Source organism: Castor canadensis, chromosome 8 (genome assembly GCF_047511655.1).
Source record: "Castor canadensis chromosome 8, mCasCan1.hap1v2, whole genome shotgun sequence".
NCBI lineage: Eukaryota > Metazoa > Chordata > Mammalia > Rodentia > Castoridae > Castor > Castor canadensis.
In genome coordinates, this window is record NC_133393.1 from 26,034,394 (window position 1) to 26,055,780 (window position 21,387).

A 21,387-nucleotide genomic window follows, 5' to 3' on the forward strand; every position below is an offset into this window, starting at 1 on the left:
GTGGTTATAATTTGCATTGCCCTGGTTGCTGAGGAGGGTTTGGTCATCTGTACATAGAATTGCTTTTGAATTTCCTCTGTTGTTGGTGCCTGCTCAAGTCTTTTATTCACTTTTCTCTCAGATTGTCTAATATCTGTGGATTCGGGTCTTCTGTCAGTTATATATGTATTGCTAATATCTTTTCCCAGCTTGTGGCTGTCTTTTCATTCTGTTTTTGGTATCTTGGTTTTCAGAAGTTAATGCTGGAGACCTACTTTTTCATATTACTTAAGAGATCCTTCCTGGGCTGGAAGCATGGCTGAATACATAGAGCTCCTGCCTAGCAAGTGTGAGGCCCTGAGTTCAAACCCCAATATCATACACACACACACACACACACACAAAGAGATCCTTACTTCAAGGTCATAAAGATATTCAAGATACTCTCCTATTATACCTGTTAGAAGGTATTATTTGACATTTTTATAGTTAACATTATAATATAAAGTTTAAACAGGTTAAAATATCAGTTTTACAGGTAAGCTTTTATAATTTCCCCTTGCAAGCTGAACTTCTCAAGTTGAACCTAAGCGCAGCTTGTTCATCTGCAATTAGTTGCTGCTGCTGTTGTTCCTTAGAGTTAATGGCTTCTGTACATTACTCACGCTTGTCAGTTTCTTCAGTCTTTTTTTGATAGTTAAGGTTCTTGGGGTTGTAATTCTCCAGTTTGTGTCTCCTGATGGGGAAGAGGGTCATTTCTTCATGTGTGTGGGGTGGCTTTGTTTTTGTGTCAAGCACCTGCTGTACCACTGGGCACGCCACCACCCTGGCCCCTCTTCATGTGTTTTCAATACCTTATTGTGAGCTCATCTTTAGCAGGGTGTTCTACAGGCATGCCAGTCAACCCAGGTACAGTACCAGTTATGTTTGTTTTTTTGGTTGGGAGATTCTGTACCACAAACAAAACCATATCCATTTACTAGGTCAGCAATTCTGTTTCCCCAAAAAAGTCTAAGGAAAAGCTCCCCCTCTGTCTCCTCGGATGCTGAGGGGTCTTTCTGCCACCTGTCCTTTCTGAATGTGCATCCCCATAGGGCCTGGCCTCATGCCAGCCTCAGCTGTAATTGCTTGTGACTGGTCCAAGGCTTCAGGTGCTCCTGAGGCGTAAGAGTCTGATACAAGGAAGATGTCATACTCGCTGCAGTCTTGACTCTCACAGACTCAAAACTTAAATGCTGTGTTTGACAGCTTTCCCTTGCTGTGACAACATGCCTGAGAAAATCAGCTTATAAGGAGGAAGGATTTATTTTGGCCAGGGTCTCATAAGTTTCAGTTCATTGTCACTTGGCCCTGTTGCTTTTAGGCTTGTGGAGAGATAGCACATCATGACAAAAGCATGTGACAGAGGAAAGTGATCATCTTGTGGCAGTCAGAAAGCAGAGAGAGAGAGAAAGAAAAGGCCAGGGTCTCAATATCCCCTTCATGGGTCCACCCTGAATGACCTACTTCCTTCCACTAGGAAGGGTTCCACCATCTCCTGATAGTGACATCATTTGGGATCATCCTTCAACATATGAGCCTCTGGGGGACATTTAAAACCCAAACCATAGCGAATGCTGAAAATTTTTCAGTATGGCTGTGGTGCTAACCTAGATTTTTATATAAAACTGCGAAAGTCAGGCACAGTGGCTCATGCCTGTAATCCTAGCTACTCTGGAGGCAGAGATCAGGAGGATCGTGGTTCAAAGCCAGCCTGGGAAAATAGTTTGTGAGAACCTATCTTGAAAAAACCCATCACATAAAAGGGCTGGTGTAGTGGCTCAAGGTATAGGCCCAGAGTTCAAGCCCCAAAACCACAAAAACAAACAAAAAAATGAAAAAATGTTGGCCACTTAACTCATAGTGCCTCTGGCAGAATGCTTTTTTCACACAATGGTTAGCTTACAGAGTGTTGAAACGCAGGCAGTTATTCTCTTCAGCTGTAAATCTGATTCAAGATACAAACTTCAAAACTACTATAGCAAGTCTTCAGAGACTCTGTGAAGTTGCCCTAGAAGACAGCGTAACAAAGGAGATTATGTGATCCCAGAACATCTACAGATGAGAGAACGAAGCCTGTAAGGAACATGTAGCACCTGATTACGCTTGACCTTTTAAAAAAAGAGATACTGCTTTTTCTCCCTAGGTCTCACTGATCAGAAGAAATAATCCATTTTCCTCATTACTTAAACTTTCTGCTTTAGTTGCCTTTTGTGCCTTTAGGGTACAAAGCCCTAGCACAGACATCATTAGGCTACTGTCCAAAGGCAGGCAGGCACCTGAGCATCTGCTGAGGCTCTTCCTAATTCATCTTCACTGAGTGCCTGCACTGTGCCAGACACTGTACATGTGCAGTCTCATCCACTCCTTACGACAATCCTAAGGTAGGTTCTTGTTCCCAACTCTCAGACCAGTAATCTAAAGGCTTAGGGAGATTAAGTAAACCTCACAAGGTCACACAATTAAAACATGAGTTAGGATTTGAACCAGGGTCTTCCTGTTTTTAGAGCCCATGCTTTTCACATTGACCAAAAAGGTGAGAGGCCGTTACTTTCCCAATAGACCTAGAAGAAAGTACATGAAGTTGGCACCCAGTCCTATGAGAAACAAAGGGATATGTAGAGGGTACGGCTTGTTTAAGCAGAAGTTAAGTCACAAGGCCCCAGAGTTGGAAGGAGTCCTATATGATCTTTAGGCCCTGGACACATGGTATTGAAACCAGAGCCCCCTCTATGCCAAATAAAGAAACGTGATGAAGAACAAAGAAAGGAGATTTATTTTATTTTATTTTATTTTGGCAGTACTGGGGTTTGAACTTAGTGCTTCAGCTTTGCTAGGCAGGTATCCTACTACTTGAGCTACTCTGCCAGCCCTGTTTTGTGTTGCGTATTTTCAAGAGAGAGTCTTGTGAACTGTTTCCCCAGGCTGGCCTTAAACCTTGATCCTCATGATCTCTACCTTCTGAGTAGCTAGGATTACAAACATGAGCTTTCAGTGCCCAGATAGGAGATTTATTACATGGCCAGGATATGCCATGGGAAGATTGGCAAAATAAGCCCTCAGCCCATCTTCAGCCATCTTCAGTGTATAGACATAAGCTTTAACTTTAAATGGACAAAGACGTATAAAAAGTATGCATAAACAGTCTCAGTCACTGGCATGTTCCAGTGGTTGAGTGGGGCCTGGTTGACCGTTGTCTCAGTCCTTGTTCTTTGAGGGTTCTGGAAAAGATGCTATCGCTGTCATCACTTGAGGGGAGCAACCTGGTTCCCAAGACATGATTGCTCCTGCTCTAGGGTGCAGCCTCATCATTATAGGTAATTGTCCTCATTAGGAGGGGTGGTCTGTCCTGCAAGGCTGCACTGTTCCTTAAGGAACAGTGCAAGTTTCAGTCCCTTGTCATAAAGATATTATCTATCATTCCTGTCCTTTCTTGATTCCAAGGTGGCTGCAGAATTAAATTTTTTGTTCTGTGAATATGAATCCTACACTTCTCTTCAAATTCTGGGGACACCCAGCTTTAGAGATGCAGAGAAAGTTGGCTGTGACTAGAGGCCAGCCCTGATCATGAACTCTGCTGTTATCTCTGTCTTAGAGTATTGGACTGGATTTACCCAGGTGCCAAGCTTTTCTCCTGGTTTTAGTTAATTTGTGGTCCCAAGCAAGGAGTCAGTGCTTTTCAGCAAAAGCAGTTTAAGCACCTTAACAGGTATGATTTTCCCAAGGTCAAAGTCATTGCCAGAGCCAAGACTAGAAGAGGCTTTCACATCCTCAGGGTGAGGCACCTCGACTTGTTTGTATTAATGGTTCGTTAATGGTGCATAGTTCTTGGGACCACTTGCTCAGTCTCAAATTCCTCTACAAAGAGACTCTTGTCAGGGGATGATACTGGTGGCAAAAGCTTTATTGTCATGATGAGGACAATTAGCTCTTTGTCTTTTTTCTAATGGGAATGGGAGGGAGGATATTTACAAAGATAATGTTGGCTGATGATAACCCAAAGTCCTTCAGTAAAGATAATACATATGGCAATTCTCATGAATTAAATTTTTTGTTCTGTGAATTTGAATCCTACACTTCTCTTCAAATTCTGGGGACACCCAGCTTTAGAGATGCAGAGAAAGTTGGCTGTGACTAGAGGCCAGCCCTGTTGTTACTCCTTCCTTCACCTGTGAGTCTGATCATGAACTCTGCTGTTATCTCTGTCTTAGAGTATTGGACTGGATTTACCCAGGTTTAGACCTGAACACAAACTTCTTAATGACATGCGAAAAGAATGGATGAGTGAAGATTGTCCCACTGTTAATTAGGTTGGGATTTCCATCAGTTTTATTCTGACTCTGCAAGCCGGTCCTGATAAGCATCAGTCACTCCTTACTTGGGCCTATGATTTAACTAAAAGCAGGAGAAAAGCATGGCATCTCTCCTTCATTTTGTATTTGTTTTTTCTCTAATCCATTCTCTCTGCAGTCACTTTGCAAACACCTTGCATTCCAGGAAAGACAGAACTGATAACATCTTCATGACAAGGGATGGAACTACATAAGAGAAAGGGACGAGGCTGTTCAACACAGTGTTTACTTGTTGTCATTGGCAGATGAAGGTAATCTACATGTTCTTTTCAAAAGAAGATATAATAAATACCATAGATGTGTACTACAGGATACTATTTGGCAATTAGAAGCCACAAACTGGATGTATGCACAGCCATATGACTAGATCTTTATTTATTTATTTATTTATATTCATATGTGCACACAATGTTTGAGTCATTTCTCCCAACTCCCCCCACTCCCTCCCTCTCACCCCCCAACCCCCTCGCTACCTGGCAGAAAATATTTTGCCCTTATCTCTAATTTTGTTGAAGAGAGAGTATAAGCAATAATAGGAAGGAACAAGGGTTTTTGCTGGTTGAGATAAGGATAGCTATACAGGGAGTTGACTCACATTAATTTCCTGTGTGTGTGTGTTACCTTCTAGGTTAATTCTTCTTGATATAAACTTTTCTCTAGTTCCTAGTCCCCTTTTCCTATTGGCCTCAGTTGCTTTTAAGGTATCTGCTTTAGTTTCTCTGCATTGAGGGTAACAAATGCTAACTAATTTTTTAGGTGTCTTACTTATCCTCATATCTCCCTTGTGTGCTCTCGCCTTTATCATGTGCTCAAAGTCCAATTCCCTTGTTGTGCTTGCCCTTGATCTAATGTCCACATAAGAGGGAGAATATATGATTTTTGGTCTTTTGGGCCAGCTAACCTCACTCAGAATGATGTTCTCCAATTCCATCCATTTACCTGCGAATGATAATATTTCATTCTTCTTCATGACTGCATAAAATTCCATTGTGTATAGATACCACATTTTCTTAATCCATTCGTCAGTAGTGGGGCATCTTGGCTGTTTCCATAACTTGGCTATTGTGAATAGTGCTGCAATAAACATGGGTGTGCAGGTGCCTCTGGAGTAACCTGTGTCACAGTCTTTTGGGTATATCCCCAAGAGCAATATTCCTGGATCATATGGTAGATCAATGTTTAGCTTTTTAAGTAGCCTACAAATTTTTTTCCAGAGTGGTTGTACTAGTTTACATTCCCAACAACAGTGTAAGAGGGTTCCTTTGTCCCCCGCATCCTCGCCAACACCTGTTGTTAGTGGTGTTGCTAATGATGGCTATTCTAACAGGGGTGAGAAGGAATCTTAGTGTGGTTTTAATTTGCATTTCCTTTATTGCTAGAGATAGTGAGCATGTTTCCATGTGCTTTTGGCCATTTGAATTTCTTCTTTTGAGAAAGTTCTGTTTAGTTCACGTGCCCATTTCTTTATTGGTTCATTAGTTTTGGGAGAATTTAGTTTTTTAAGTTCCCTATATATTCTGGTTATCAGTCCTTTGTCTGATGTATAATTGGCAAATATTTTCTCCCACTCTGTGGGTGTTCTCTTCAGTTTAGAGACCATTTCTTTTGTTGAGCAGAAGCTTTTTAGTTTTATGAAGTCCCATTTATCTATGCTATCTCTTAGTTGCTGTGCTGCTGGGGTTCCATTGAGAAAGTTCTTACCTATACCTACTAATTCCAGAGTATTTCCTACTCTTTCTTGTATCAACTTAAGAGTTTGTGGTCTGATATTAAGATCTTTGATTCATTTTGAGTTAATATTGGTATAGAGTGAGATACATGGATCTAGTTTCAGTTTTTTGCAGACTGCCAACCAGTTTTCCCAGCAGTTTTTGTTGAAGAGGCTGCTTTTTCTCCATCGTATATTTTTACCACCTTTGTCAAAGACAAGTTGGTTATAGTTGTATGGCTTCATATCTGGGTCCTCTGGTCTTCATGTCTGTTTTTGTGCCAGTACCATGCTCTTTTATTGTTATTGCTTTGTAATATAGTTTGAAGTCAGGTATTGTGATACCTCCAGCATTGTTCTTTTTACTGAGTATTGCCTTGGCTATTCATGGCCTCTTGTGTTTCCATATAAATTTAACGGTAGATTTTTCAATCTCTTTAATGAATGTCATTGGAATTTTGATGGGAATTGCATTAAACATGTAGATTACTTTTGGGAGTATAGACATTTTTACTATGTTGATTCTGCCAATCCATGAGCATGGGAGATCTCTCCACTTTCTGTAGTCTTCCTCAATCTCTTTCTTCAGAAGTGTGTAGTTTTCCTTGTAGAGGTCGTTCACATCCTTTGTTAGGTTTATACCTAGGTATTTGATTTTTTTGAGGCTATTGTAAATGGAATTGTTTTCATATATTCTTTTTCAGTTTGTTCATTATTAGAGAAATAGAAATGCTAATGATTGTTATATGTTGATTTTATATCCTGCTACCTTGCTATAGCTATTGATGATGTCTAGAAGCTTCTGAGTAGAGTTTTTTGGGTCTTTAAGGTATAGGATCATGTCATCTGCAAATAGGGATATTTTGACAGTTTCTTTACCTGTTTGTATTCCTTTTATTCCTTCTTCTTGCCTAATTGCTCTGGCTAGGAATTCCAGTACTATGTTGACTAGGAGTGGAGATAGTGGGTATCCTTGTCTAGTTCCTGATTTTAGAGGGAATGGTTTCAGTTTTTCTCCATTAAGTATAATGCTGTCTGTAGGTTTGTCATATATAGCTTTTATAATGTTGAGGTACTTTCCTTCTATTCCTAGTTTTCTTAGAGCTTTTATCATGAAATGGTGTTGGAGCTTATCAAAGGCTTTTTCTGCATCTACTGAGATGATCAAGTGGTTTTTGTCTTTGCTTCTGTTAATGTGGTTTATTATATATATATTGATATTTGTATGTTGAACCACCCCTGCATTCCTGGGATGAAGCCTACTTGGTCATGGTGAATGATTTTTTTGATGTGTTGTTGAATTCGGTTTGCCATTATTTTATTGAGGATTTTTGCATCAATGTTCATTAAGGAGATTGGCCTATAGTTCTCCTTTTTGGAGGTGTCTTTGCCTGGTTTTGGGATAAGTGTAATACTGGCTTCATAAAATGTGTTAGGCAGTTTTCCTTCCCTTTCTATTTCATGGAACATTTTAAGGAGGGTTGGTATCAGTTCTTCTTTAAAGGTCTGATAGAATTCAGCAGAGAATCCATCGGGTCCTGGATTTTTCTTTTTTGGGAGACTCATGATTGCTGCTTCAATTTCATTTTGTGTTATAGATCTATTCAGTTGATTAATACCCTCTTGGTTCAGTTTTGGATGATCATATGTTTCTAGAAATCTTTCTTTAAGATTTTCAAATTTATTTGAATATAGGTTCTTGAAGTAGTCTCTGATGATTTCCTGGACTTCCATGGTGTTTGTTGTTATCTCCCCTTTTGCATTCCTGATTCTATTAATTTGGGTTTTTTCTCTCCTCATTTTAGTCAGGTTTGCCAGGAGTCTGTGGATCTTGTTTATTTTTTCAAAGAACCAACTTTTTGTTTCATTGATTCTTTGTATGGTTTTTTTGGTTTCTAGTTCATTGATTTCAGCTCTTATTTTTATTATTTCTCTCCTTGTATTTGTTTTGGGATTTGCTTGTTCTTGTTTTTCTAGGAGTTTGAGATGTATCATTAGGTCATTGATTTGGGATCTTTAAGTCTTTTTAATATATGCACTCATGGCTATAAACTTTCCTCTTAGGACTGTCTTTGCTGTGTCCCATAGGTTCCGGTAGGTTGTGTTTTCATTTTCATTGACTTACAGGATTTTTTAATTTCCTCTTTTATTTCATCAATGACCCATTGTTCATGAAGGAATGAGTTACTGAGTTTCCAGCTGTTTGCATGTTTTTTGTCTTTAATTTTGTTGTTGAGTTCTAGTTTTATTGCATTGTGATCAGATAGAATGTATGGTATGATTTCTATTTTCTTATATTTGCTGGGGCTTGCTTTGTGCCCTAGGATATGATCTATTTTGGAGAAGGTTCCATGGGCTGCTGAGAAGAATGTATATTGTGTAGAAGTTGGGTGAAATGTTCTGTAGACATCAAGCAGGTCCATTTGCTCTATGGTTTATTTTAGATCTAGGGTTTCTTTATTGATTTTTTGTTTGGATGACCTATGTATTGATGATAATGGGGTGTTAAAGTCTCCCACAACCATTGTGTTGGCGTTAATATATGCTTTTAGGTCTTTCAGGGTATGTTTGATGAAATTGGGTGCGTTGACATTGGGTGCATATAGGTTGATAATTGTTATTTCCTTTTGATCTATTTCCCCTTTTATTAGTATGAAATGTCCTTTATCTCGTTTGATCAATGTAGGTTTGAAGTCTACTTTGTCTGAGATAAGTATTGCTACTCCTGCCTGTTTTCGGGGGCCTTTCATCCTAAGCCTATGCTTATTTCTGTCAGTGAGATGGGTCTCCTGTAAGCAACAAATTGTTGGATCTTCCTTTTTAATCCATTTCATCAAATGGTGCCTTTTGATGGGGAAATTAGGTCCATTAACATTAAGTGTTAGTACTGATAGGTATGTGGTGATTCCTGTCATTCAGTTGTCTTAGTTGTTTGAAGGTTTGGTTGTGTCTACCTAAGTTGAGGTTACTCTCTACTTTCTTTTTCTTTTTGTGTAGTTTGGTGCTGCCTGCCTTTCATGGTTATGTTGGGTTTCACTTTCTGTGTGCAGAATCCTTGAAGAATCTTTTGTAGTGGTGGCTTTGTGGTCACATATTGTTTTAGTTTCTGCTTATCATGGAAGACTTTTATTGCTCCATCTATTTTGAATGATAGTTTTGCTGGCTAGAGTATCCTAGGGTTGAAGTTATTTTCATTCAGTGCCCAGAAGATCTCACTCCAAGCTCTTCTTGCTTTTAATGTTTCTGTTGAGAAGTCTGCTGTGATTTTGATGGGTTTACCTTTGTATGTTATTTGTTTTTTCTCTCTTACAGCTTTCAATATTCTTTCCCTAGTTTCTGTACTTGTTGTTTTAATGATGATATGTCGTGGGGTAGTTCTATTTTGATCTGGTCTGTTTGGTGTTCTGGAGGCCTCTTGCATCTGTGTGGGAATAGATTTCTCTAGATTTGGGAAATTTTCTGTTATCATTTTGTTGAATATATTATGCATTCCCTTTGCTCACACCTCTCCTCCTTCTTCAATGCCCATGATTCTCAAGTTTGGTCTTTTGATGGAGTCGGTGAGTTCTTGCATTTTCTTTTCATAGGTCTTGAGTTGTTTAACTAATAGTTCTTTGGTTTTTTCCTTTAGTTACCATTTCATCTTTGAGTTCTGAGACTCTGTCTTCTGTTTGTTCTATTCTGCTGGATTGGCCTTCCATTTTGTTTTGCAGTTCTGTTTTGTTCTTTTTTCTGAGGTTTTCCATATCCTGAGTCCCTTCCTCTTTAATGTTGTCTATTTTTGTCCTAAGTTCATTTGTCTCTTTATTAATCATGTTCTTTGTTTCACTTTGGTGTTTATACAGTGCTTCTATGGTTTCTTTTGTTTCTTCTTGTGCGTTCTCAAATTCTCTATTTTTGTTGTCTTGGAATTTCTTGAGTATCTCCTGTACATTTTGGTTGACCATATCCAGTATCATCTCTATAAAATTCTCATTGATTACCTGTAGCATTTCTTCTTTTAGATTATTCTTGTGGGCTTCATTGGGTTCTTTGGCATAGTTTATCTTCATTTTGTTGGAGTCTGAATCTGAGTATCCGTTTTCTTCATTCCCCTCTGGGTCCTGTACTAATTTTTTGCTTTCCCTGTTTTTTCTGTCTTCCTGTCATTGCTCCTGGTGTTGTTATTGTCCCTGTACTGTGTGCAATTAAGTATTTTCTAGCTTGTAATAATAACAATGGTGATACTTAGAATGGATGAGTGAGAAGAGATGGAAAGCAAAGAAGTTAAAGAAAAAGGGAAAAACAAATAAATAAGTAGAAAAAAACAAAACAAACAAAAAAGGTTTCAAAGATATAAACAGGGATAGTGTACTAATCAACAGTAAGCTGAACAGGCATTAGATAGACAGAAAGAGGATTGAAAATAAACAAGGAAAAAGAAAAATATAAAAAGAAAATAAAAATTAAAAAGTAAATAAATGAAAAAAAAATAAAAATCTCCAAGTTCAAATGCAATAAAATTTCAGTCTTAATAATTTTTTGTTTGTCCCTCAGCTCCAGTCCTGGAGATGGTGTTGCAGAAGTAGTTCTATCATTTTCTCATGAAAGGGGAAGCAAAACTAATAAAAACAAAACAAAACAGCACAAAAGAAAAAAAAACCCACAAAGTGTCCCAAGTTCAAATGCAATACAGTTTCAGTAAGTTTTTCAGCATGCGGGTGTAGATCGGTTATTGTCTCATCAAAGGGAGAGAGGAAAAAAAAGAGTCTGGAGACAGACTCTCTCATCTGAGGCTGAGGCTCACCTGCCCACTGCTGTCAGCCTGCTGTTACTGGGGGCTTTATTTATGCAGATCTCAGGAGTGAGCTTAACACTCACCTGGCCCCACAGGCTTTGTTTACTCAGAGTTCTCCTGGGCGTGATGCCACTGCTACAAGCCTTCCCCTTTCCAAGCACACTGGGAGAGGTGACACTGCACCAGCTTTCTCAGGCCAACGTGTTTATTTACAGTTCACATGGGAAGTGGGCCTTCCCCCCTCTCCTGTGGAGTTTTCCTCCCACCTCTGCTTTTACAAGCTTTCCTGCTCTTGGTTGCTGGGCATGTGCTGCTGCTCCTGTCTTCTCCAGCAGGAAGAAGGGATTTCCCCTCCCCCCCTTCGGTGCTCAGGGCGCCCCACCCTCTTTGCTATGTGTCTTTTTTGTTGTTATTGCTTATTATTCAGTTTCTCTTTTTTTTCCCTGTGTAGGGGTCAGTCTGTCCAGAGCACTATACTGATCTGGCCCAGGATTGTCTGTGGGAGTACCATGTACCACTTAGCTCACCTTGTGGTCTGCATCTTCCCAAGCTGTCTAGGCACTGGCGTCTGGTGGTGGCGCGGGAGCCCTCCTGTTTTCTCCATTTAATGTGAAGTGCGGATGCTATGTGTGGGCTGGAGGTGTGGAGGAGTCAAAATTTTGCCTCTTCTGGGTGGTTTTTCCTGTATTGTGTATCTCCAGCGTCTCTCCAAGATTTTACTTTAGGAAGCACGCTTTCTGCTTCCTCCCTCTAGCCGCCATCTTGGAAATCCCCATGACTAGATCTTAAAACCATGGTACTGAATTGTTTTTTTAAGTGTAAGAAACACAACTAAAACTATTATATATTCAAGGATTCCTATGTAACCAAGGACCTATGAAAGATATTAGAGAGAAGAGCCTGTAGAGGTGAAGAGAATAGGAATAAGAATTGGAGGTAAAGGAGAAAATATAAATAAAGCAAAACCTTGCATGGACCGATAATGACTGTTTACCAAGAATTGAGTATGACTGAGTCAACTCTGTATAATGGAAGTCCAAGAAGAGAAAAGAACTTAAAATGAGAGGGGAAAATAAAGGACATGAGAAAAGCTAGCAAGACTTCTCCTCGACCGAGAGGGTCTCACATGCCGAGAGAAGCAAGTGGAGCAGAGAGAAGACACATCTGCCACAGCTCTGGTTCCTAGAACCTCCTCCAGCTATGGCAATGGCTGTCTTTGGGCTCTGTACAGATTCCCTTCCAGACCCCACCTGGATGCTAACATTAACCCTTCTGGTTCTGAGGCACCTTATGTGTCTACTTGCTCCATACATAATCCTGGCAATTTGTGGGGTCTCTTTTTGCCTCCCCACCCCTCCAGAACTCAGAGCTCTCATCTTCTCCAGAAATCAGCAGCTCTTGCAAAGGCTTTGGAGGCAACATAGATTATGCTGAGAATCCTGTAGGGAAGACAGAGGACAGTTTTACATGACAAGCTGTCTCAAGATCTCCTGAGACTGTCCTACTTAGGGATGGGAGAGTGGTGTTGTGAGTGCTGGACTGGAGAGGAAGAACAGTAGAACCAGAAAGGGTGGTATGGTGGCAAGTGTGGTGGGGAGAAAAGGGGCAAAACCTATCGCCATTACTTGCACCACCTTGCTTTGCAAAGTTATTTTTATGTGTGATCTGTTTCTATGTCCAAATAATAATAACAGTAATGGTAATAAACATTTGGGAGGTTAGTTAGACTTAAACAAAATTCTCACTTTATTAAACAGTGGAGTCTTGTGATTGTTTCAGGGTTAATAGGGAAATCCTAAGCAAAAGAAGGGACAGGATTAGGTCTTGGTCACAGAGGGATCAGGACCCATCTCCTCTATACCTCCCCTTCTGATACTGGAATCTTCTTGTGAGATCGGGATCTGCTGCGCTAGCTAGGTCACAGCTCTTTTTAGCTTAGTGGCAGAGGATTCCCAATTCACACAGAATTCCTTGTCTCATGAACACAAAGAATGCAGTTCACAGACAATGGAGGGCGAGCATGTAGGCAAGAAAGCCCACGTGAGACAGCGAGGGGTCTCAAATGGGTTGCTTGTGAGTTGACATGGTCTAGAGTTTTACTGCAGAGCAGTTGCTCAATCTCTATGCTAATTAGATGTGCAGAAAGCAACATTTCAGTTGGCTGTGCCTTCAACATTCTGATCAGTTGTGCCCTTTAATCATGGGGGCTTGCAGTTCCTACTAATCCTCCTAATGTCCTCATTTTGGGCCCCCTTGCTTTTCCTTCTTTCTGCCCTGTAAGGTCATAATGGAGCTTTCCAGAGTTCCCTGTATTAGTCAGCTTTCTGTCACTGTAATGAAATATCTGAGACAATCAACTTTGAAAAAGAAAAGGTTTCTTTTGGCTTATAGTTCTGAAGGTTCAGTCCAAGATTCAATGACCCATTGCCTTTGGCCTTTTGCAAGGCAACACATCACGGTAGGAGTGCTTGGTGGAGCAAAAGCACTCACCTCATCAGCCAGGAAACAGAAGAGACCAGGGTCCCACAGTCCCTTGCCAGAGCACTCCCAGTGACCTAAGAACATCCCACTAGACCCCCACTTCCTAAAGATTCCTTCATCTCCCAGTAGCTCCACCATAGGGATCAAGCCTTTATACACATGAGTCTTTAGGTGACATTCAACATCCAAATTATAGAATCTCACCCACCAAGGCCCCATGTTGTCACAACAGACAGATTGGACACATGGAATGCAATAGTTTGTGGATCATACCTTTATTAAGACATTTCCTCAAGTCTAGAGGACTGACCAGAAGGGAGTCAGAAAAGAAGGGGCCTTGGGGTCCACCCAGAGATGATGAAGAGATCCAAAGTCCTACATAGGTGAAGGCATCTCCAAGTGTATGTCAAAATAAAAAGTCAACTGCATAAATTAATGCAAACCCAACAAAGTTCTGTTTTCCCCCATGATAATATGTTGAAGCTTCTAAAAATTGTATTTTAGTCCTCCTCCTCCCCTAAATATCACCAGCCGCCAACTTCACTGGTGTCTTGGACACAGCCTGACCTGCCTCTGGTTCCCCACTCAGAGGAGCGCCATGGTGAGGACCAGGACGTCAGCGAGCCGAAGGACATACGATAAAGTAGAAGCAACCACTATCCAAGCCTCCAAGACCTCATATCTACTGGCCCTGCGTGGAGACAGAGTTGGGTTCTAGGGCGCGGCTGTCTGGGCTACACCACACTTAGCGCGCCCAACATCAGGTTTTCAAAGTAAGGCAGGAGCCTTTTTTCCAGACGGCAAAGAAAGGGAAGACCCTGCTGCAGAAAGAGGTGGTGAAGGTGAAGATGGGCACTTGGGTGTCAGTGTCGAGGAGGGTCAGGCGTCCGGCCTCATAGTCCAGGGTGATGTCCACACAGCGTGGGATGTCGCTCAGCGGCAGGTCGGTGCCCTGGGCCGTGCTGGCCCAGCACTGCTGGTGCGAGATGATCACAGCCCAGACGCCCTCCTTGGCACTCAGGCCCATCTCCCCCTTCCTTCTCACGTCCTCCGCGGCCACCCCCAAAGTGCAGCCACCGCCGTCTCCCAGCTGCACCTCCACCTGCCAGCGGTGACACCCGGAGGAGAAGCCCGGGGAGCCCAGCACCGCCGGGAGACCGTTGAAGCGCTGGGGGCTGTCGGGCAGGTCCCGCTTCTGCCGCGTGTACCTCACCGACTTTCTGTCCTCCGAGAGGACCAGGCTGCGGCTGGCGGTCTGAGGATCCAGAGTGATGGCCCCTAGAGGAAGGAGAGCGGGGACATCAACAGAGCTGGTGGCAAGCAGAAAGGTCCCCAGAGTAGGTAACAAACGGTGTGTGCAGGAGGCAGGAAGAACGCGGGCTTGTGCGGCCTGATTCTCTGAACCTCAGTTTCCCCTTCAGTTCCACGCGGACAGACGATTACAGCTCCTTTCCCTGACCGGCAAGCGGTGCTGTAAGATTTGCTTCTCAAAGGGCGGCAGTTGGACCAGCATCAGCCCCTGGGAATTTGTTAGAAACACAAAATCTTGGGCCCCATCACAGACCAGCTAAACCAGACCGAGATCATACTGAAACAAAACCACCTGGTGATTTTTCTGCACATTAAGTTTAAGAAGCACTGGTCAATGTCAGAATGAGGTGATGCTTGGGAAAACAATTTCCAAATTAAGCGCCAATTTAAAAGTAAATGCTATTTTTTGAAAATGATACATTATTTGTTCAAACCTACAGAGAATCTAGCACAATTCCAGGCCAAAAAAACCAAGGGCTTGATTAATATTTTTGAATGAATAATATCTATACAAGCAACTGGCATTAGTAGAACACTTGCTATCTGCCAGGTGCTACACTAAGCTCTTTGGATGAATTTATTTAATCCTCACAGCTATTTATAGAGTAGGTACTATTAGTCTTTCCATTTTATAGATGAATAAACAGCAGGAAGAAAAAGTTTAATAACTTGCTCAGTGTCTCATAGCTAGTAAGAGCTAAAACAGAAAACCTGAGCACTCAGGTTCCAGGATGCAGGCCTTACATGGCTCTGCTTGCCGCCAAGGATTGAATGGTTAAATGAAAGAATTGGACCCTCCCCCCAAGACCCCTAGCTGCTTACCTGAATCTGTTTCTAGATGACGTGCCAAGTTTTCTGAGGGAAATAGAAAGAAAGATGTGTGACTTACTGTTTCTTACAGGCACTCAAAGAACAGGGTGTCCTGGCTACAATGTGAGGTCAGAGACAGAAGAAGGACAGAAGAAGTGGGCATAACCTTCCTGGACTCAGTCCAGTGCCCATTCTCCAGGAGAATGGGGAAAGGGCTCCAAGTAGAGTGGAGTCTCTATAGGAAAGTTTGGGAAGAGAAGGTGCTTGAGCAGGTTTTTATTGTTTTGTTGTTTTTTTTTAAGACAGGGCCTTGCTGTGTAGCCCAGGCTGGCCTAGAACTCGATTCTTCCTCCTCAACCTCTTAGGTGATCAGATTATAGGCATGAGCCACCATGCCTAGTGGTTTGAGCCAGGTTTCCAAGGTAGAGAAAGATAGGTGGAAGGCAGAAGGACAAATGGGAGTTGGGATGGCTGCATTCCCTTCCCCTTTACCTGAAAATGTCCTCATCATTTCTGGGAGGGTGAGTATTTTCCTGTGGATGTCACGGATCTTCTTGATAAGGTCAGAAGAAATGGCCTCTGGACTCACAAAAGTCTTCACTTCATACCTACAGACAAATGGGTAACCAGTTATGTCAAATTTAAAAAATAAAGTTTGATACCTACTTGGCGGGTACAGAATGGTCTTTGTATCTGTGGCAAATAATTAAGCACCATTTTTAAATCTTTGCTGAAAATGTATAGTTACTACAGCAATTGGCATCAGTTAGATCTATGTTTGGGGCCAAAAGGAACAGAGATCATTGCCCCTATTAACATCTAGAGGGCAGTATAGTACCATTTGGAAAACAGCCTTAACCAGTCAAATTTATGTGTGGATTTTCATAAGGGGAAAGGAGCTAGGAAGGAAGAAAAAAAGCAGATGAAAGAAAATACACATTGCAGTTAAAAAGACCCCAATTCTGGCCCCAGTTCAGTCCTCGTTAGCTCCTAGCCATAGGAATTTGCATATGCACTTCACCATCACACCCCCTCCCACCTCAGCTTCTTCATCAGACTAAAATACCTCCAAGACTTTTCCAGATTTCTGACACTCTTTGAAAAAGTATGTTTAGAGACACTTCCTGGTTCATGAACACCTGGGTTTATCCTTGCCCCCCATGGGAGGGCACAAAGCATATGACAAGTGCTCCCTGGTCATTGTCATCTCAGTGAAGACTGAAAATGCATACAGCAGAGAAGAGAGGAAAGGAGCAGACATTTACAGTGCCTTTCAGCACCTGGTGTCTGTTCTGTTATGGTAGCATCAGAAAACTCTGAAGGAAATGGGAAATGCCATGGGGAAAGTGAATGAACAAGTGGCCTCCTCCTCCCAGGATCCGTGTTTATCATAGATTACAGAAAATACTTCCCTTTCAAATTATGTTTCAAATGGTGTTGGGTATTGACTCAAATATTAACAATTTCGTGGATTAAAGATGCTCCTGGACCAGTCTAAAACCATAATTATTATTTATAATTTTGCTTCAAGGAGAAAAAATTGTGTCCTCAATACCATCCTATCAGTTTGGAACACAGGTCTTTCATGAGTTTGGACCTTTCATGAGTGTGTGAGTCAGTTGCCCATGTCTGTCAGAGTGGTATTTTTCTGGGTGGTGGTCAGTGAGTATGTCATGGACACATACAAAGGAGGAGGGACTGGGAAGTGGGCCCTACCTGCTTTGGTTGACTCTGACATCCTACAAAAGAAAGACAAGAACATGCACTTAGTTTCCACATGTCCTTCCCATCAAGAATTCTGTACATCCTTTCTCCCTTAAAATGTTAGCTGAAAGCTCTCCACCCTCAGAGATCTGGATCTACTCAATTACTCACTCACTAAATTGTTCTATTATGTCATGTTTCCTTATTAATGTGGGACTCTCCAGTCAGTTCCTTTTGTGCTGGTACCCTGTCTCAGCCTTATACTGGGAGCAGGTTTGCCTCTAACAATTAAGAGACCAGGGTTCCAATGGGAACTAATGTGAGAAGGGATTGTGATAACCACAGCAGGAACAGTTTACAGTTCTTCCTGTGTGCCAGGCCCATGGTGAGCATTATATTCTTATACTGTTTACAAAATCCTGAGAAGAGAAGTTAAGAGACCTGCCCAAGTGACACAATAGGAAGAGCCAGCATTCAAACCTAAGGCAGTGTGACCCCAGTGATCTTAACATGACCACAACACATGCTTTGGGCAAGTCTCCAGGCTCTGTGGGAAAGAGGAAGCAAACAATCATCCATGGCTCCCTTTGGAGACAATCTCCACTTCCCTTTCCTGCCTCTCTCTCTCTCTAGCATCTTCCAACCCCCAGCACAGTGTCCTCTTCCTGGGGAACCCCTCTGCTCTCCCACAGGGTGGTGGAGTGTCTCTCACTTGCAGAAGCTCATATGCTGGCTGCTGACACTTCTCCTCCAGCTCCTCAACCTGGGCTCCAAGCCGGGCAACCTCCTCAGAGACTTTTGTGACATACTCATCCCTTTCTTTCCAGATTTGCTGCTCCAGCTCCCTTAGCCTGGCCAGCAGGAAACACCTCTGGTCCCCCAGCTCCTGCTGCAGCCTCTCAAAAGCTGTTTCTACCTGTTGTTTCTTGCTTTCAATCTGAGTCTGCAAGGGATAGAAAGAAAGATGGATATGGTTAGGGAAGGACTCACAAAGCTGGCTTCCAGAAGGATCATCTGTACACTTTTTATTGAGTAAGATGAATAGAGAGTCCATAGTTCCAAAACTCATTCCTCCAAATAGTATTACAGGAGAGTAGATATGTCTTGAGATAAACTTACCAATGACCTGAGCTATGCTGTATCTACAACACCCTACCTTATCTCTTTAGAGTTAGGTGTAGATGATTATATGTTTCTTAGAGGGCAGTTATGGCAAAAGGACGTTGTGATTAGAGTCAGTTAGAGTCTCCACAGGTTGCCGGAGAGTGTGTGACTTTGGTTTTAGCCATCAAGTGAACATCTACAGGGCATGCTTTGATGGGAGCTGAGGAGTACTGGTGAGATCTGCCTGTCCAGACACTCTATATCCTTGGTCAAGGTACCAGAAATTCCCACACTGGATTTTTCTCTTTGATAACTTTGTAGTATGAAAGAAGAAGTGAGAAGGAGCCAGATAGAGCCACACCAGTAGCCTGCTGTCCTTAAGGTGAGCCTCATGGTTGGGACTAGAATCCAGACAAAATATACACCTTGTGCCCTCAGATTTCCCAGCTGAAGATGTTGTTTTCTGGCAGACACACTGAGGCCAGAAGAGTAATGTCCTTTAGGTCAAGAGACCCAGGTTCTAATCATCTCATCAAGAACTTGGGCTTTACCATGTAGCCTTGGGAACATCACTTTTCTGGACCTCAGTTTTCTGCTCTGTAAAAGATTAATAAAATGTATCTTGGATTACAATGTGCCAGAACCACTTCCAGCTCTGATGTTCTGAGATTCCCAAATGCCTTTGTGCAGCTACAGGAAGGCAAATATGACCAGTTTGTCAGTTCTTTCTAGCCAGGCAACAAATATGAGCCAACAGGCTCCCCCAGTCTGTTAAGAAAACCCTAAAGGTAAAGGTGGCTTATGGCATTGTATTTACCAGAAGCACTTGGAGCTTCTGGTCTTCTTGACACTTTATGTCTTCAATTTTGTCCCTCTCCCCACTCAGAGCTTCCAGCCGACTCCTGAGACGATCCTGTTGGGAGGAGAAGGGGCAGAGAGAGGTAAACAATTAATTACTCAATTCACAAATATTACCTATCAGGCTCTGGGCACAGCACTGAGTGTTAAGGATGCAAAGGTGACAAAGACCCAGTCCTTGTCCCTAAAGAGATCAGTATCTAGGACAGGAGTCTGTCAAGGGTGATTAGTGCACAGATAGACAAATTTGTAGTAGAGGTGTGCACAGTAAGATGGGAACACAGAGGAAGACCCCTCTGCCTGCAGGGTTGAGGGAAGGCTTTAGAAAGTAGATTCCCACCCCATTTCTGTCACCCACAATAGGACACTGTCCTGCCCCTAACAAGCAGGTAAAGCCACACTCCTTAGCTTCTTACCCTGTAGGGCTGGATGGCCTCATCAAGGAACCCCACGGTGTGGGCCTGGTGGGAGGGGCCCTCCCGGCAGAACACACATAAGAACTCAGCATCATTCTCACAAAAGAAGTAGATCTTCTCTCCGTGTTCCTCACAGTAGGTCTCCCCCAGAGGGCCCAGGGGCACAGGAGCCACCATGGTCTCTGGCTGCTCCTCCTCCTGGCAGAGTGGACAGAGCAAGACCTTGCTTGAGGGCTGGGATCCCATCTGGGCGGGCAGGGGGAGGCAGAGCCGGCAGAAGGTGTGTCCACAGGTGGTAGTCACCGCATCCTGTAGGGGCCCCGTGCAGGCAGGACAGGTAGCCCCTTTGTGGACCACCTTCAGGGATGGAGTTGAAGGCATTATGATGCCTTCCCCAGCCTGTCCATGAAAGCCTCTGCCTCTGTCCACAAGAATTTCTTTTCCTGAGATTAAGTCACTTTTAAGTGCGTCACTGAGGCAAAGGAGCATAAGGCAGGAATGTCAGCACAAGGAGTCACCTGACCCCGCCTCTTGAGCTCCCCAGAGAGCTGGACACCACCCATCAGCTATGTAGGTCCAAACTCCAGGACATCTTGAACTATGTAACGTTTCTCAGTGGCAGCCAGGTGAGCTGCTTCTCCACTCCTTCTGCTCCTTTCTGGTCCCTGGGGTGGGGAGTAGAGTGCATATAATGAGGTCACTGAGAGATGAGGTTTCCTGGAATCCTTCAAACACAGTAGGGTGGGAAGAATTGGGGAGGAGTCACTTCCTGTCACATTGAGCAGGTAGGAGCCATAAACTTCTGACTATGGGGTGTGCCTGCCACTTCAAAGTCCAGCCTGGTGTGGGAGGTGACACTCTGAGAGGACTTCGTTCAAATGCTATAGGGCAGCTTCTCTACTCTTCACCTCACCTCCTCTGGTCATCTGGTCTTTTCTGTACTTCTAAATCCTTCATTGCCGAGTACCATCACCCCCGCTGGAGCTTGGATAACATTGGATTTCAATTTTATTCTTTAGTTGCAGGTAGGAGAAGGCAAATAACCACGAGGTAAACATTGATAAGCTTTAGGAAACCCAATTAGCCAAAAAGATAAATGGGTTCAACCACATTTATCTAGGGTTTACTATTCCCATATTCTTACAACCAATTTTAAAAACAACTCTTTGGAACAGGTATTATTATCTTCATTTTACAAAGAAGATGTAAACTGAAAGGTAAAGTGACTTTCCAAAGATCGCAGAGCTTGACAATCACAGGCTGGGGACAATCCAAATCTTTGGCTCCAAACATTGTGCTTCCCCCACGCCAAAACAAAGATCAAGCAGTTTATGTCCATGGAAAAAAACAGGCCCCCTTCCACTCTGCCACTGAAGGACCATCCCAGCACCCCGATGTTCCTCCTTTGTGCACCAGCTCCCCTTCCAACCCTCTCCCCCTACCCCCAACCAAGAGCGCAGTGCTGGAGCAACATTGTCCAGTGAGCCACCAGTCACACATTGCTACTGAGCACTGAAACATGGTCAGTTCAGACTGAGCTGTACTGTATGTGTAAAATATATGCTGGATTTAAAAGATTTAGCATAAATAAAAAGAAATGTAAAATATCTCACTTAATAACATTTCATGCTGATTACATGTTGAAAGCATGTAATATTTTGGAACTCTTGGGCCAAATAAGATATATTATTAAAAGTCACTTATCTGCTTCTTTTTACTCTTTCTATGGCAACTAGAAATTTTTAAATTGCATATGTGGCTTGCATTGTGTTTCTGTTGGATGGCATTGCTCGGAAGATGTGTGGCTCCAACTACAAATCATGGTCACTCATCTTCCTATTTGTGTCC

General features: G+C 42.6%; 1 protein-coding gene across 2 annotated transcripts; it reads right to left on the bottom strand.

Moving 5' to 3' along the window:
- Positions 1–13,652: 13,652 nt before the first annotated feature.
- Positions 13,653–20,123, bottom strand: Trim15 (tripartite motif containing 15). Of its 2 annotated transcripts, none has more exons than XM_020165107.2 (7): positions 19,540–20,123; positions 19,083–19,178; positions 17,874–18,104; positions 17,174–17,196; positions 15,950–16,065; positions 15,470–15,502; positions 13,653–14,614 (listed from the first exon to the last, which is right to left on the bottom strand). In XM_020165107.2, the coding sequence occupies exons 1-7, from the start codon at positions 20,026–20,028 to the stop codon at positions 14,097–14,099; spliced, it is 1,506 nt and encodes a 501-aa protein (XP_020020696.2). In that variant the 5' UTR covers positions 20,029–20,123; the 3' UTR covers positions 13,653–14,096. The 2 variants fall into 2 exon arrangements, with proteins under 2 accessions (XP_020020696.2, XP_073937809.1); XM_074081708.1 differs by lacking the exon at positions 13,653–14,614 and adding an exon at positions 14,634–14,855.
- Positions 20,124–21,387: the final 1,264 nt, after the last annotated feature.